The sequence below is a fragment of the Mandrillus leucophaeus genome, unplaced genomic scaffold (assembly GCF_000951045.1).
Source record: "Mandrillus leucophaeus isolate KB7577 unplaced genomic scaffold, Mleu.le_1.0 Scaffold1, whole genome shotgun sequence".
Lineage (NCBI taxonomy): Eukaryota > Metazoa > Chordata > Mammalia > Primates > Cercopithecidae > Mandrillus > Mandrillus leucophaeus.
In genome coordinates this window covers 12,070,165-12,087,014 of record NW_012098097.1, presented here as the reverse complement: position 1 = coordinate 12,087,014, position 16,850 = coordinate 12,070,165, and the positions used below count along the sequence as shown (strand labels likewise).

At 51.0% G+C, this 16,850-nt stretch overlaps 1 protein-coding gene across 1 annotated transcript in view; it reads left to right on the top strand.

Moving 5' to 3' along the window:
* The first annotated feature begins 13,925 nt into the window (after window positions 1–13,925).
* Window positions 13,926–16,850, top strand: part of DNAH17 (dynein, axonemal, heavy chain 17) — a 172,697-nt gene continuing 169,772 nt past the window's right edge. Inside the window, exons 1-2 of the mRNA XM_011966878.1 lie at window positions 13,926–14,025; window positions 16,270–16,640. Coding sequence (XP_011822268.1) covers window positions 16,296–16,640 — 345 coding nt within the window. The 5' untranslated portion in view covers window positions 13,926–14,025; window positions 16,270–16,295. The remainder of the gene's footprint in view (window positions 14,026–16,269; window positions 16,641–16,850) is intronic.

Genomic DNA, 16,850 nt, shown 5'->3' with positions numbered 1-16,850 from the left:
GGCTGGAGTGCAGTGGTGTGATCTCAGCTCTCTGCAATCTCCGCCTCCCGGGTTCAAGCGATTCTCCTGCCTCAGCCTCCCCAGTAGCTGGGATTACAGGCGCCTGCCACCGCGCCCGGCTAATTTTTGTATTCTTAGTAGAGACCACCATGTTGGCCAGGCTGGTCTCAAGCTCCTGACCTCAAGTGATCCGCCTGCCTCGGCCTCCCAAATTGCTAAGATTACAGGCGCGATCCACCGCGCCCGGCCCCCATCTGTATTTTTAATAGAGATGGGGTTTCAGCACGTTTGCCAGGCTGCTCTCCAACTCCTGCTCGTACCCTATTGCTTAAGAAGCCTTCGGGGAGAGAGGCCAGACTGCACGGAGACGCGCCTTGGGTAATTAATTCCCAGTCTGGGTTGCGCCATCCAGCGCGGTGACTGACGCGGGGTCGGGAGGCGGCCTCCGCAGGCCGGCTGGTCTCCGCAGCGCCGACAGTCTTCCCTCCCCACCGCAGAAGTCCGGTGCTCCGCAGAGATGAGCCCTGTCACAGTGGAATGAATGTCCTTGGGGTAGATTTCCAGACAGACAGACGTGAGTCAAACCACAGGCAGGAAATTTCATTTCCAGACTGCGCTCAAATTCTGTCTTCCTGACCCATGACATTCAAAGCACATTTCATTTTACAGCCCGAGCTGAGCGCCCTTCCGGCCAGAGGCCCGGACCCCAGGGCCATGTGGTTCACTCCCTTCCTTCCCCTCAAGTTCAGAGTTAAACTTGAGGGTTTCCTGCGAACAGGACCAAAGGTCAACAGAAGCAGGGGGCAGGAAGGGGAGGGTGCTATCTGAATGGGAGAGGCCTGGTGCCTTGCTGCTTTTTGACATTATTTGGACTCAGATATTTACCTTAGAGCACTTGGTTTTCGTCATAGAGTTTTGTTTGTTTGTTTGTTTGTTTCCAGTATGAGATATTATAAACCGAGTCACTGAGGAAGAGATTATTCTATAATACAGTTTAGGGTTTAAAAAAATATATTCCAGGGCCGGGCACAGGGACTCAAGTCTGTAATCCCAGCACTTTGGGAGGCCGAGGCAGATGGATCACCTGAGGTCAGGAGTTCCAGACCAGCCTGGCCAACATGGTGAAACCTCCGTCTCTACAAAAATTACAAAATTAGCTGGACGTGTTGGTGCACACCTGTAATTCCAGGTACTCTGGAGACTGAGACAGGAGAATTGCTTGAACCCGGCAGGCAGAGAGTTCAGTGAGCCAAGATTGTGCCATTGCGCTCCAGCCTGCGCAACAAGAGTGAAACTCTGTCTCAAAAAAACATATATATATATATATTTTTAAAAATATATATTATTAAAAATATATAAAATATACATTTATAATATATATTATATATATATTCCAAAGAAAAAGGGTCTCTGTCCTTTTAAGAAAATAAATTTGATATTTTCAGGTGTCTGGTAGAAGTCGAGCTATAACATGCTGGAAGCCCAGGGAGGGACCATTGACCTCCTAGAGCCCAGCCTGTCCTTGAATCCCCACCCCGCGGACATGTGAAGTGAGCTGGGGCAAGGGGCGTAATGAGCAGACGGACAGCCTGGAAAAGGCCAGGTAGGCGCTGGGCACTCCCTCTCTCCCTGTAGCAGCAGGAGGCACAGGCTGCAGGCTCACAGCCACAGTCTCTCCTGCTAGGGAAACAGTCACCGTGAGTGAGCCCAGCTGCCATGGCTGAGGTGACAGGTACTCTGAGGTCAGCGTGCCCCTCTATCGTTCTGCTGTGCGCCTGGCTGCTCACTGGAAAGCGTTTGTCTCTGAGTCCAGTCTGCCCCGATTTCTCATTTGTTTGGCTGGTGTTGGTTCTGCTGAAATAGACCCAGGGCAGCAAGGGTCACTTCTAAGGACCAGGGACCCCTGGAGCAAAGATTGCCTGCCCTGTCTATACTTGAACCCAAACAGGTGCTTTGAAAGCCTCCACGATTGGCCCCGACCCTCCAGTGCCCTTAGTTCTCAAAGCTTCCCAGGTGATTCTGCCTGTGGCTAAGCAGAGAACCTCAGCCTTAAGTTACACCTGCCACTCAGGTAACCCGTGGGGCTTGTTGAAGGCAACTCGGGCCTCAGGTGTGAATGACTGTAAAGCAGGGAAGACTAGGCGTGGTGGCTCATGCCTGCACTCCCAGAACTTCGGGAGGCCGAGACGGGAGTATTGCCTGTGACCGGGAGTTTAAGACCAGCCTGGGCAACAAAGTGAGTCTTATTTTTTGTCTCTACAAAAAATAAAATTAGCCAGGACTGGGCCTATAGTCCCAGCTACTCGGGAAGCTGAGGTGGGAGGATAGCTAGAGTTCAGGATTTCAAGGCCAGCCTGGGCAATGTAGAGATACCCTTTCTTTCAACAACAACAAAAAAAATAGAAAATTTAAAAAGCCAGGCATGGTGGTGTGCCCCTGTAGTCCCAGCTACTCGGGAGCTGAGGTGGGAGGATGGCTTGAGCCCCACAGGGCAAGATTACAGCAAGATATGATTGTGCCACTGCTCTCCGGCCTGGGCAGCACAGCAAGTTTCCTAAAAAAAAAAAAAAAACAGAAAGAAACACTGAGGGCCTTTTTAGCGAGGATAACTGGCTACTTTCAGTGAATTTACTTAAAACAGAAACCAAAATTTTACTCTTAAATCGGAGACTCTCAAACCTTAGCCTGCATCAGAGTCCCTTGGGGGCTTGTGAACTACAGATTGCTGCCCCTCCCCCCACCAGGTTTTCTGCCTCTGTGGCTCTGGGGTGGCCCTGGAGTGGCCACAGGCTCTGTGATCCCAATGAGCATCCAGCTGATGCAGAGGCTGCTGGTCCAGGGGCCCCACTCTGAGAACCACTGCTCTAAGGGGGTGGGGGGAAATAAAAAGGAAAATTATAGAAGACTTGTCTTATCTAATTAATAAAAATGCAGATTGCAGGTGCATTCTTAGCATAATCACAGCATGAGCTGAGTGGGTGTGACTGAGCAGGGAGGGAGGTCAGGGAGGGGCAGCTCCCCGCCGGCGGGCTGGACCGCCTTCTCACCACACATCGAATGGACCGATGCCACCTGTAGCTGCTTGCGATGGACACAGAACGTGCAGATGGGGAGATGGCAGGAGGGACGGGGCTCAGTGATGCTCACATTGCGGGCACCCCGTGTGAAGTGGAAGGGTTCCTACTGAACACTGTTCCTACTGAGAACACATGCCAGCCCCCAGGAGCCAGACTACGCTCCAGGGGAGGGACACCCCATGCCTGAAGTCCTGAGATTCAACCTTTCCTCTTCCCCCAAATTCAGAACCCCCTCGTGATGCTGAGGTTTGATGAAAGGTTCTCTCCTTGACCCAACTTCAGGCAGACTCTGCTGAGCCCTCTTTTTTTTTATTATTATTATTTTTTTAGATGGAACCTCGCTGTATCACCCAGGCTGGAGTGCAGTGGTGCGATCTTGGCTCACTGCAACCTCTGCCTCTCTGGTTCAAGCGATTCTCCTGCCTCAGCCTCCCAAGTAGCTGGGATTACAGGCGCCCACCACCATGCCTGGCTAATTTTTGTATTTTAGTAGGGATGGGGTTTCACCATGTTGGCTAGGCTGGTCTCAAACTCCTGACCTCAGGCAATCCACCCGCCTCGGCCTTCCAAAGTGCTGGGATTACAGATGTGAGCCACCACGTCTGGCCCACTGAACCCTCTTTTGATGAGGCCTCCATTCTCCAGCCCTGTCCTCAGCCTGCCCAAGCCAGTCTTGGAGAATCCTACTGAGTCACCCCGACCCTTGAAATCTGATTGAGTTCCTCAGCACTCCTGCTTTCCCCCGGCCATGTCCAGGTCCTTGGCCTGCCTTTAGCAAGAACCCCTTCCCCTTGAAGTTCTCCTCTTAACAATTTTCCATCCGCTGACCCCTCACTGCTCATGACTGTAAGTCCCCGTCTGCCAGGTGGTGTTGGGATCAAGTTCGGCTCTTTCCCCTGCGACATCCCTTTTTGGTCTGTCCCTGTCCCTTTGAATCTGCATGGGGCGCGTCTGTGACCCCTGCCTGTGCCCCAGGTCCATCTCCCTGTGTGGGCAGAGACAAACTCCAGAGACCCCACGCTGTTGCCCAGCCTGGATGGCTTGGAATCCACGCGTTTCTGTGCTTTGTGGGGGGCCTCACCCCCAGGACCTGCGTGCAGAGACTCCAAAAGAGAAAAGGTTCCCAGGCCTCCAGTGTGTACCCTTGCTGTGACCTCTGGAAACCTGGTGGGCAGGGACTTCTCTCTGGCCACGGTATCCTGCCCCTGAAGGGAAGGGTCGTCTGCCTGGCCAGCCTGACTGCTCGGGGCTCGGCCCTCCCTTTCCACCCAACTTCAAGGGTAAGGACGCGCCTGGGCAGGAGGACAAAGGCCACCTCCTGTTCCTCTGCTGGGAATGCAGCAGGAGGACACGTGGCAGGGCCCCAGTAGACAGAGGGAGGTGGGGAGCCTGATGAGACCCAGATGGCCTGGCCTCTCGTGTCTGCAGATATCCCTGGCAGGGGGAAAGGGACCCGCGATTTTCTTTAATGATGGGTAATGTCTTCATCAAATTGACTTTCCAAGTTCATTCAGCTGGGAGGAAGTGTTGCCCCGGGGGACGACTGCGTTCTCTCAGCTCATCCCTGCCCTATCTCGACGTGGGCTGTGACTGATAGAAGCAAAAAAAAAGAGTGAAGGGGGTCCTCAGCTGGTGGCCCTGGCAGGGAGGACTGAAGCCAGACACCAACTCCCCTGCCCCCCAATCCAACACCCAGCCAGGAAGAGAAACACGAGGCAAGCGCCTGGCCATCGAGGAAAATGACTCAGGTGAGTCTCAATCATTTCAGGAGGTTTAAATATTGAAGCCCTCAAAATCATCTTCAAAGAAAGGTATTTATTTAAAGGAAAAAGGGCAGGCTATTGAGAAATACACAATTTCCTTTCTTTTTTTTTTCTTTTTCTTTTTTTTTGAGACAGAGTCTTACTCTGCTGCCCAGGCTGGAGTGCAGTGGTGCAATCTCGGCTCACTGCAACCTCCATCTCCTGGGTTCAAGTGATTCTCCTGCCTCAGCCTCCCTAGTAGCTGGGACTACAGGTGTACACCACCACGCTCAGCGAATTTTTTTGTATTCATAGTGGAGACGGGGTTTCACCATGTTAGCCAGGCTGGTCTTGAACTCCTGACCTCAAGTGATCCACCTACCTCGGCCTCCCAAAGTGCTGGGATTACAGGTGTGAGCCACTGTGCCCAGCTAGAAATGTAAAATTTTCATGTGAGAGGGAGGTAGGGGAAAATAGTCTTTCATGCCTTTGTCTGGCTTGGTGAGTCTGCATTTTTATCTAAGATAATGTAGACAATAGGGCAGTGGAAGCAATCAGCTACGCACTTGTCTCAGGTGGGCGGAGGGATGTCTGAGTCGGTGCAGTGTCTCCCCGACACCTGTGAAGGTAAGCTATCAATTGACATTGCCATGGTGAAATTTAACAGAAACCCTTTAGGGTCCCACAAGGGATTTCACTCAAAAAAATGAGTGACGGGGGTCCTTGGCTGGTGGCCCTAGCAGGGCAGACTGAAGCCAGACACCCACTCTGCCGCCCCCAGTCCAACCACCAGACAGGAAGAGAAACACAGCAAGCTCCTGTCAATCGAGGAAAATGAGATAATTTCAGGAGGTTTATTTGCAAAATTAAATACATGTGCCTGGGAGGCAGGTCTATGCCTTTCTCTGAAGATGATTTTGAGAGCTTCAGTATTTGAAGGGGAATTTCCTTGTGGGCGCAATGTAAGGGAGGCGTGTGGCCTTGTAGCCATCTCACTTAGGAACAAAAATGGGAGCACATGGTCCAGTTCCCAGCTTGAATTTTCCCTTCGGCTTAGTTTGGGGTTCCCAAGATTTATCTTCCTTTCATACTCCGTCCCCACTGCTCTGGCCACTTCCTGAGGGCCTGGTGTTTGTGCTGCCCTGTGGAAAGCGTGGTGCATCCACCCCAAAAGCCTGGCTGTGCTTCTGGAAAGTGAGGGTCCTTCTCTATCTTTGCTCAAGGTCCTCAGATGTGATGTCAGGGCAGCTGTAAGCTGTTTCTCCACATCCCTCAAGCCTCCTGCAATGCCTGGCAGAACCCTAGTGCTGCAGTTTGAGGCTCAAGGGGCCACGTCCCCAACTCCCTTCAGGTCACCATGTCACCAGGAGATGTCCCAGTCTTGGTGTCTTGGTGTTGCAGGACTTAGCTCCTTTATTCAGCTAAAACCAGGCTCTTGTCACTCGACCAGGAAAAATTAGGCACACACACACACTGACGCAGGAGGGGAACAGAATTTATTGGGCAAAAATGAAAAGAAACGAGCACTTAGGTTGACACATGGCAGCTGGGATGGGTGCTACAGGGGAGCACAAGGAGCTCAAATAAAAAGAGCCTAGCAGGGAGATTGACAGGGGAGACAATAGGGAATGATACTGAAGCTGGGCTCTCAGGGCTGAGTAGGAGCTGGTGGGGTGGGTGTGTGTGCACATGTGAGTGTGCATGCATGTGTGGGTGTACGTGTGTGTGCGCACACAGGACTCTTGGCCAGGCAGGAGGACCCTATAATGAGCAGGTGTCTTGGAGGACCTGAAAGAGACAGACGTGACTGTAGCAGGAGCTGGGATTGCGCCCCGGGAGAGTGGACAAGGCAGGGATCAAATCTTACAGGGCCCGTGGAGGGCATTTGAATTGTATCCTAGAAGCAATAGTTCTTGGGTTTTAAGCAAGGTGTCGACGTTGAGAGTTGCCTTTTTCTTTTTTTTAATTAAAATGTTTTATATTTTGAGACAGAGTCTCTGTTGCCCAGACTGGGGTGCAGTGGCACAATCTCGGCCCACTGCGACTTCTGCCTCCTGGGTTCAAGCCATTCTCCTGCCTCAGACTCTCGAGAAGCTGGGACTACAGGTGCCCGCCACCACACCTGGCTAATTTTTGTATTTTTGTTTAGTAGAGACGGAGTTTTGCCATGTTGGCCAGGCTGGTCTTGAACTCCTGGCCTCAAGTGACCCACCTGCCTTGGCCTCCCAAAGTGCTGGAATTACAGGTGTGAGATGTGGTGCCTGGCCTGAGTGATGGCCTTTTTAAAGATGGCCTTTTAAAGATGCTGGAGAATGGGCTACCTGGGGACAAAAGAAGGTGTTATGAAAGGAAGGAGGGTATACATAGGCCTAGAGAGGGTGGGAGTGGCTTGGACCAGGAGCATTAGCCATGGAGGGAGGTGGACAGAGCTCAGAGATACTAAGGAGGTAAGACTGAATGGTGCCACAGTGAGGGCCAGGGTCCTCTGGGTGCCTGCGCAGCTGTGGGTCACTCACGGAGCCAGGGAACCTGAAAGACCAGGACTATGGGGATGGCAGGACTGGGGGGACATGGGCAGAGGTCAGTTTTGTACATGTCACGTTTTGAGGGTCCTGTGAGGCTTCTAGGGAGTTGCCTGGAGCTCTGAGGATGAACCTACGCCCGTGTGTGGAGATTGGCTGTGGACAATCCTTCCATGGACACTTCGTCCATTTAGTAACTCGACTCTCCAAGTCTAGGGTGGACAGCTGGATGCCAGCCTTAGTCCATTGTGCATTGCTAGAAAGGAATATCTAAGACTGGGTAATTTATAAAGAAAAGAGGTTTATTATTTGGCTCACCGTTCTGCAGGCTGTACAAGCATGGCACTGGCATCTGCTCAACTTCTGGGAGGCTTCAGGAAGCTTCCAATCATGGTGGAAGATAAAGGGGGAGCTGGAGTATCACATGGTGAGAGAAGGACTGAGAGAGTGAGGAGGGAGTTCCAGGATCTTTTTTTTAATTATTATTTTTACATAGAGTCTCACTCTGTCACCCAGACTGGAGTGCAGTGGCATGATTTGACTCACTGCAACCTCTGCCTCCTAGGTTCCAGCGATTCTCATGTCTCAGCTTCCCTAGCAGCTGGGACTACAGGCATGTGTCACCACACCCTGCTAATTTTTGTATTTTTAGCAGTGATGCAGTTTCACCATGTTGGCCAGGCTGGTCTTGAACTCTTGGCCTCAAGCAATCCACCCATCTCAACCTCCCAATATGCTGGGATTACAGGCGTGAGCCACCACTCCCAGCCACAGTTCCAAGCTCTTTTAAACAACTGGATCTCACATCAACTCACAGAGCAAGAAGGCACTCATTACTGCGTGGAGGGTACCAAACCATTCATGAGGGATCTTCCTCCATGACCCAACACCTCACACTAGGCCCCACCTCCAACACTGGGAATCACATTTCAACATGAGATTTGGATGGGACAAGCATCCAAACCCTATCACAGTCAAAGACTACATTTCCCAGCCTCCTGTTCAGTGAGGTGTGGCCATGTGACCTGGTGTGACCAATAGGCGGTGAACTGATGAGCTGTGAGGAGCCTCTGTTAAGCCATTCAGGATACATCACTTCCCTCCAGTTCGGTTCTTCTGGCTTCCCAGGGCTGGTGCAGTGGGCAGGGAGGAAGCCACATGGGAGTGGTGGTGTGGTGAGAAAGAAGTGGGAAAGTAGAAATAGATGTTCCAGGCCTTTTTTTCTGAGACAGAGTCTCACCCAGGCTGGAATGCAGTGCCGTGATCTCAGCTCACTGCAACCTCCACCTCCCAGGTTCTGCCTCAGCCTCCCAAGTAGCTGGGACTACAGGCACGTGTCACCATGCCTGGCTAATTTTTTGTATTTTTAGTAGAGATGGGGTTTCACCATATTGGCCAGGCTGGTCTCGAACTCCTGACCTAATGATCCACCTGCCTTGGCCTCCCAAAGTGCCAGGATTACAGGCGTGAGCCACCGCGCCCGGCCAGGCCATTCTTTAGAGAAATGTGTCAGTGAAGAGGCGCAGAGATGGAGAGGGCAAAGAGCTTGAGCAGGATGGCTTTTTCCAAGATGGTAGTGACTTGAGCTGTTTGAAAGATGATAGAAGAGGTGGGAGACAGGCGAGGAAAGGATTGGACTACTTGTGCTTCGTATCATATACGTGTATCAGTGCCCTCCAGGGAAACAGAACCAACAGGCAAGATGGAGGGAGAGCAGTTTCATGAGGATTGGCTCACGTGATCATGAAAGCTGAGAAGTCCCACTCTGCTCTCTGCAAACTGCAGACCCAGGAAAGCCCACAGTGTAGTTTAGTCCAAGTGTGAAGGCCTGAGAAGCAGGGGCGCTGATGGTGTCCACAGCAGCCCAAGGGCAAGAGAGATGAGATGAGACGTCCCAGCTCAAAAAGCAGGGGAGCGGGAGCAGAGGGGTGGATTTCTCTTTCTGCTTTTGGTTCTATTCAAGACTTGGAAGGATTAGGGGATGCCTGCCTGCCCACTGGGGAGGGCAATCTACCAAGCTCACCATCAAATGCCAGGCTCACCCAGAAACCCCCTCACAGACACACCGACGATCAATGCTTAATCTGGGCACCGTGGCCCACTCCAGCTGACGGATAAAATGAACCATGTGCTGGCACAGACTGGGAGGCTTGAAGAACACAGATTCATGTTCTCACAGTTCTTGAGGCTGGAAGTCAGAGATCAGGGACCAGCATGGTTGGGTTCTGGTGAGGACCCTCACCTGGGTTGTAGACTCTGACTTCTTGTTGTTCCTCAAAGGGTGGAGAGAGAAAGAGATCCTCCTCCTCTTTTTTTTTTTTTTTTTTTTTTTTTTTTTTTTTTTTTTTTTTTTTTTTGAGACGGAGTTTGGCTCTGTGGCCCAAGCTGGAGTGCAATGGTGTGATCTCGGCTCGCTACAACCTCGGCCTCCTGAGTTCAAGTGATTCTCCTGCCTCAGCCTCCCCAGTAGCTGGGATTACAGGCACCCACCACCACACCCAGCTGATTTTTTTTGTATTTTTAGTAGAGACGGGGTTTCACCGTGTTGGTCAGGCTGGTCTCAAACTCCCGACATCAGGTGATCCACCTGCCTCGGCCTCCCGAAGTGCTGGGATTGCAGGCGTGAGCCACCACACCCGGCTGCTCTCTTTCTCTTCTTAAAGTCCTATTGGATTATAACCCCACTCTGACGACCTCATTTGACTTTATCTCCTAAAGACCCCATCTCAGATACGGCCATGTTGGCGGTTAAGGCTTCAGCGTATGGATGCTACCCTATGGAAAAAGGACCTTTGCAGATGTGACGAAGAATCTTGAGATGAGGAGGTAATCCTGGATTATGTGGGGGGGAACTTAAATGCCCTCCCGGGGGTCTGTGTAAGAGAGAGGCAAAGGGACATTTCTCCCACGCACACAGAGCCTGTGACAGGACAGACACAATGGGGAGAGGGATACAGCCACAGGCCAGGAATGCCAAGGACTGCTTTCTGGCGGCCACCAAAAGCTGGAAGAGGCCAGGAAGGCTCCCAGAACTGCGGAGGGAGCACAGCCCTGCTCCACACCTTGATTCAGACCTCAGCCCCTGGCAGAGAGAACTTTCTGTTGCCTTAGCTGCCCAAGGTTGCGGCGCTTTGTTATAGCAGCCACAAGAAACTGCGACAGTATCTAAGCGGAACATAGAGGAGAACCATGTGGGTCCTCAAGCCGGAGAGGCTGACTGTGACACGAGACAGGAGAGCTGAGGAGCCCAGCGGGATCGGGAGGTGACCCAGAGATCAGCAGCAGGAAGCTGCTACCTCTCCAGGGGGAAGGAGGTGAGGGCAGGGCCACCGGCAGAAGGTAAAGAAGCTTGGAGCTCCTGTGCCATCCAGGAGGCTCATGAAGTACAGAACCTGCCACCCGGTGATGGCTCAGAAAACGGTAGCCAGGACTACTCTTAGGCCAATGTGGGCGTGAGCTGGCCAGCCCTCCTTTGCAATAAGCACCATGTGTTTCTGGAACCAGAAATGCCCTTCTTGCCCCTAACGCCCCATGGGTATGGGATACTCATCCTCAAACCTGTGGCTGAGGAAGCCGACATCTCCAGAGGGGCCTGCATTACTGGTTCAAGTGACAGCTGGAATTTGGGGAGGCTTCCTGAATCCCCCTGTGTCTGGGAGCTCTGGGGTGATATATTATGCAGAACTGAAGTGATGGTTTAGTGGCACTGGTTTTGCTCCTGGATGTTGGTGCGGGACAGTGCCAACTTCTGCAGGGAACACACCCTAAGACTGTGCCAAGCCTGTTCCGTTCATTCCCCTTCCCTGGTAGGTTCTGGAGAGCCCAGCGGTGGCCTTCCTATCCTCACGTGGCAGAGATGCTGCTGGGCACCCTGCTGCCAATGTGGCTGCCCTCAGCCCACCGGGGGCAGGACCCTGCCAACCCTCCCATGTCCCTCTGGGCTGGGACAGAGGTCTTCCTTCACCTCCCCTTTTTGTTTATTACAAATAATGCTGCTGTGAACACGAGTGTGTTTTTATTTCTCCCTGATGTATCCCTAGGAGGAGTAGCTAATTGGTAGCCCCATGTTTAACCTGTTGAGGAACTGTCACACTTTTCCAAAATGGCTGCAGTGTTTACACTGTATCCGCCGTGGATGAGGGTGCCAGTTCCTCCACATCCTTGCCTGTGCCTGGTTTTTTGTTTTGTTTTATTTTGTCTTGTCTTCTCAATTTTGTCCATTCTAGTGGGAATGAATTGGGGGTTTTTTGTGTGGTAAAATACACATAGTATAACATTTACCATTTTAGGTGCACGGTTCAGTGGCACTGAGTATGCTTAACATTGTTGTAAAAACACCCCCACCACCCATCTCCAGAACTTCTTCACTATCCCAAACGGAAACTCTGACCCTGTTACCAGAAAGGGGTCCAGATCCAGACCCTAAGAGAGGGTTCTTGGATCTCGTGCAAGAAAGAATCCAGGGCGAGTCCATAGAGTAAAGTGAAACAAGTTTATTAGGAAAGTAAAGGAATGAAAGAATGGCAACTCCATAGGCAGAGCAGCCTGAGGGCCACTGGTTGTCCCTTTTTATGGTTTTTTCCTGAGGATATGCTAAACAAGGGGTGGATTATTCATGCCTCCTCTTTTTAGACCATCTGGGGTAACTTCCTGACATCGTCGTGGCATTTGTAAACTGTTATGGTGCCGGTGGGAATGTAGCAGTGAGGATGACCATAGGTCACTCTCGTCACCATCTGGGTTTTAGTGGGTTTTGGCCGCTGCTTTACTGCAATCTGTTTTATCAGCAAGGTCTTGATGACCTGTATGTTATGCTGACCTCCTGTCTCACCCTGTGACTAAGAATGCCTTAACCCCCTGGGAATGCAGCCCAGTGGGTCTCAGCCTCATTTTACCCAGACCCTGTTCAAAATGGAGTGGCTCTGGTTCAAATGCCTCTAACAGCCCCACTAAAAAATAAATTCCTATTATCCCTCCCTAGCCCTTGGCAACCTCCATTCTATTTAATGAATTTGACTACTCTAGGGACCTCACTGAAGTTCATTTTACTTTGATTTGCATTTTCCTAATGGCTAAAGATATTAAGCTGCTTTCCATGTGCATATTGGTCATTTGTGTATCTTTTTGAAGAAATATCTATATCCTTTACTCCTCTTAAAATTAGGTTGTTTTATTGTATTTTGACAAGTCCCTTGTCAGATATGATTTGCAAATATTTTCTCCTGTTCTATGGCTTGTCTTTTCTCTTTTTGGAGTGCCTTTCAAAGCACAAAAGTTTTTAGTTTTGATGAAGTTAAACTTTTTTCCTTTGGTCACTTATGCTTTTGGTGTCATATATAAGACATCATTGCCTTATCTGAGGTCACATTGACTCCTGTGTTTTCTTCTAAGAGTTTTATAGTTTTAGCTCTTACATTTGGCTCTTGCATTCTGTTAATCTATGCTGAGTTAATTCGTGTAGATGGTGTGAGGTAAGGGCTCAGCTTTGTTCTTCCGCATGTGGATATTCTCTTGTTCAAATACCATTTGTTGAAAAGGTGATTCTTTTCCCATTGAATTGTCTTGGCACCTTTGCTAACTCAGTTGTGCACAAATGTATGCATTTATTTCTGGAACCTCTATTCTAGTGATCTCTGTCTATTGTTATGCTGGTAGCACTGTCTTGGTCACTGTAGCTTTATAGTGAGTTTTGAAATCAGGAAGTGTGAGTCCTCAAACTTTGTTCTTTTTCAAAGTTGTTTTGACTGTTTTTGTTCCCTCACACTTCCCTAGAAAATCGAGGGTCATTTCTACAAAAAAAGGCAGCTGAGAGTTTGATAGAGATTGTGTTGAATCTGTAGGTCAACTTGAGAATTGTCAATCTTATAACCCATGAACACAGCATGTCTCCACTGATTTAGGTCATCTTTATTTCGATGATGTTTTGCAGTTTTCAGTGTACAAGTCTTAACGCTTCTTTTAAAAGTTTATTCCTAAGTATTTTGTTGTTTTTGATGCTATTGTAAATGGGAATTGTTTTCTAAATTTCATCATCAGATTTTCCTAATATAATTATAGAGAGATATAATTAATTTTCAAATATCTCATGTACTGCAAACTTGCTGAACTCCTTTATTAGCTCTACGATTCTATGGATTTCTTAGGATTTTCTACATACAAGGTCACCTCATTGTGAACAGAGATAATGTCTTCCTTTCCACTTTGGGAGGATTGCTTGAGGCCAGGAGTTTGAGACCAGCCTAGGCAACAGAGTGAGACCTCGTCTCTACAAAAAGTACAAAAATTAGCCGGGTGTGGTGGTGTGCATCTGTCGTCCCAGCTTCTCGGGAGGCTGAGGTGGGGGGATCACATAAGCCCAGGAGTTTGAGGCTGTAGTGAGCTATGGTCATACCACTGCACTCCAGCCTGAGTGACAAAGCATGACCCTGTTCCCCTCCAACCTTCCCTCAAAATGATCATCTAAGAGCCTTTCCACTGTGGGGTGACGGTTGGTTCCTCATTTGCTGCATGATCATTGGTTACTTGGGTCCCAAGGGGAAGGTTCTAGAAGCCCCAGGTACCCTGAGGAGACTTCCAGAAGTTCTGTGGCAGTTGAAGCTCCTCGAGGGAAGGGAGCCATTTTCTTTCCTGGTTTGGGAAAGAGTTGCTCATCAGTTTGTGGGAGAAGCTGTTTGCCTTAAGCTGGTGAGCAGCCTTCAACCATGCTGGGGGTTCGGAAGCCAAGCTGGAGGGAGCAGGGAGGCCTTCAGAGGATGGAGGTGGGACCCAGGCCCTGGCAGACGGCAGACCCTCCACTTACCCTGGAAGTGGCTCTGCTTGCCACCGGGAGTGGTCATGGCTCTGGGCCCCCAGGGCTGGCTGCGCCCTCCAGCCTGGCCACTTCCAGGTCTCCAGACTCTTCCCTGCTCCTGGGAAAGCCTTGCCTCAGCCCCCTGGCTTCTCCTGGAAGCCTCCAGCCCCAGCTCCTCCTGTGGAGTCCTGAGGAACTGGGGCAGGGGCCATCTCCCAGAGAAGCCGTCCCTGCCCCTCCAGAAGCGTGGTGTGGGACAACCCTATTGTTAACCGGGACCTCCTGGCCTTCACCCCGGGAAACGGCTGGGTGGGAGCCTGAGATGGGACTGCCTGATCGTGCGAGAGACTTGCGGGGTGTAGGGGCCCCTCAGCCCACACACATTATGGGTTGGGAGGCAGCCCACCCCATGCCGTTCTTAGAAGAAAAGATGATTTTGTGAAAGCCCAAATTCACCAAATCAGTAAAACCAGAGGACGTTTCCCTCCAGTCCAGTCGCCTGACCAGCTTGGCAAGGCTTCCAATCAGGAACCTTCCAGGACTCGGGCTCCCCTGAGTTCCTGATCCCCGTAGGAAGTGAGGACGTGAGGCCTCCCCGGGTCTCGGAGATCCGGATGGAGATTAATGCAGCAGCATGCTGTGAGCCCTGTGGGAACCTGGTGAATGAGTCATCTCCATAAACGCCTCGTGGTGCTCCTGCTACTTGCCTGGTGGTGTCCCCTTTTCCTTTCACAGCTATGCCTGAATCGGGCAGCTTTGCTCATGGACCGCCATGTTTCTGCCACTTGCTGGCCAAATATTCCCCAAGTCCTCTCACAGAGATGTTTGGTGCCCTGAAGAACTCCCAGACCATTTGAATAGCATGCTGCCCACTACTGCTTCCCATCATGTAGTTGTTTTGCTGATATATAGTGGCCAGGGTGAAATACAAGCTCTTCCATGGTATCAGTGTCTTTTGGGGAACTGTAGGCTGTTACAAACTCAAAAGCAATAGCTTGGGTCAAACCAGAAGGCAGAATTTGTGAGTGCTTCCAAAGTCATCTGTCCACGCTGATGCTTTTCAGCAGCTGCTAGGTCTGGAGCAGGCCAGCCCCAGCCCACGGACCCCCAGAGCAGCCGAGTACCCCAGGGTTCCCCCAGAAATTCAGGAGCTCCATACCTCCCAGACTGATGAAAACACCGCATCAGGCGACCCTTTGCATTCAACCCTGCCCTTGGAGAACTCACCTCCAAGGCCCCCAACCCAGGCCTCTTGCCAGAGCCTGTCTTTATTTGAAACTTTGATATTTTGTTCGTCATGAATTTGTTTGCACTCATTTTGATTTTTAAAAATATTGACATGCCTTTTCTCTTGAAAACTGAGTGTTTGGGTGTGCCTTTAAATTCCGTGCCTACAGTGAGGACCTCACTTGCCTAACCTTTGGGACTTCAGGGTATTCTTTAAGGGGATCCCTTCCCTCCAACTCTCTAGTTAACCCTGCCCCTGAGCATCTGAGAAGCTTGTGAGGGGTCTGTCAGGAATCTGCAGCTTGAGTCCTTTAGGGGCTCATACTGGGGGCTGGAGGGAGAAGGGGGGTGCAGAGCAGGGTAAAAGTTAAGGTGTACCACAGCTGGGGCTAAGACGGAGCGCTGAGTCTCACTGCCTGCACGTGGGCTCTGCTTCCTTCTTGCGTTTTCCACATACTCGGGGGCTGCGACATCTTTTATTGCTTTCCCGGGACATTTCAACCTGACCCTCCAGCCTCTCGTTTTGCCTTTTCCTATCCCATCCCCTTCACACTGTCTGGCAGTGATCATTTCCTTTTCTCTTTTTTTCTCCAGTGTTCATCTCTATCTTTCCCATCCTCTGAACTTTATGGTCACAGGAACGTAAGCACACACCACTTTTGGGCAGCCTCACTCCTGGGAGACCCCCCATGGTGGGGCCGGGGCAGGTGCCAGCACCGGCTAAAGCACACAGACAGCACCCCTCCCCATCTCTCTCCACCCCAACCCATCCACAACTAAAAACTGCACATTGACGACCAACTGTTTTGTTCCTGCTCTGGTAGAACAGAGATTTCCTGTGGTCCCAGGGATGGGTGGGAAATTAGGGAGCCTGGGAGACAGTTCGCACCTGCTTCTTGCACTCTTAACAGATACCACTGTGTAAGGAAAGGCCAAGATGACAATGACCCCGGACGTCAGACTAGAGTATCTGGAGGAAGTTGCCTCCGTCGTCCTAAAGTTCAAGCCGGACAAGTGGAGCAAGCTGATAGGCGCCGAGGAGAACGTGGCCCTGTTCACAGAGTTCTTTGAAAAGCCTGACGTCCGGGTGCTGGTGCTGACGCTCAATGCAGCCGGCATGATCGTACCCTGCCTGGGCTTCCCCGAGTCCCTCAAGTCCAAAGGGGTTTACTTTATCAAGACAAAGCCTGATAACATCAACAAGGACAACTACAAGGCCCGGCTCCTTTACGGTGACATCAGCCCCACGCCCGTGGAGCAGCTGATCACAGTGGTGGAGGAGGTGAGCGTGTCCAGGCTGGCGTCGGAGGTCTCGAGCACGGCTGACTTCTTGGGGGTGGCCTTCAGTCCTGCTGCTCAACCTGTGGTCCCTGGGCCAGCAGCAGCCACAGAGCTGGGGAGGGATTGGAAATGCAGGTGCTTGGGCCCCGTCCACCCTGACCTGCTGAGACAGACCTGCTTGCTTTTGGTTTTTTAATCTTTTTTTTTTTTT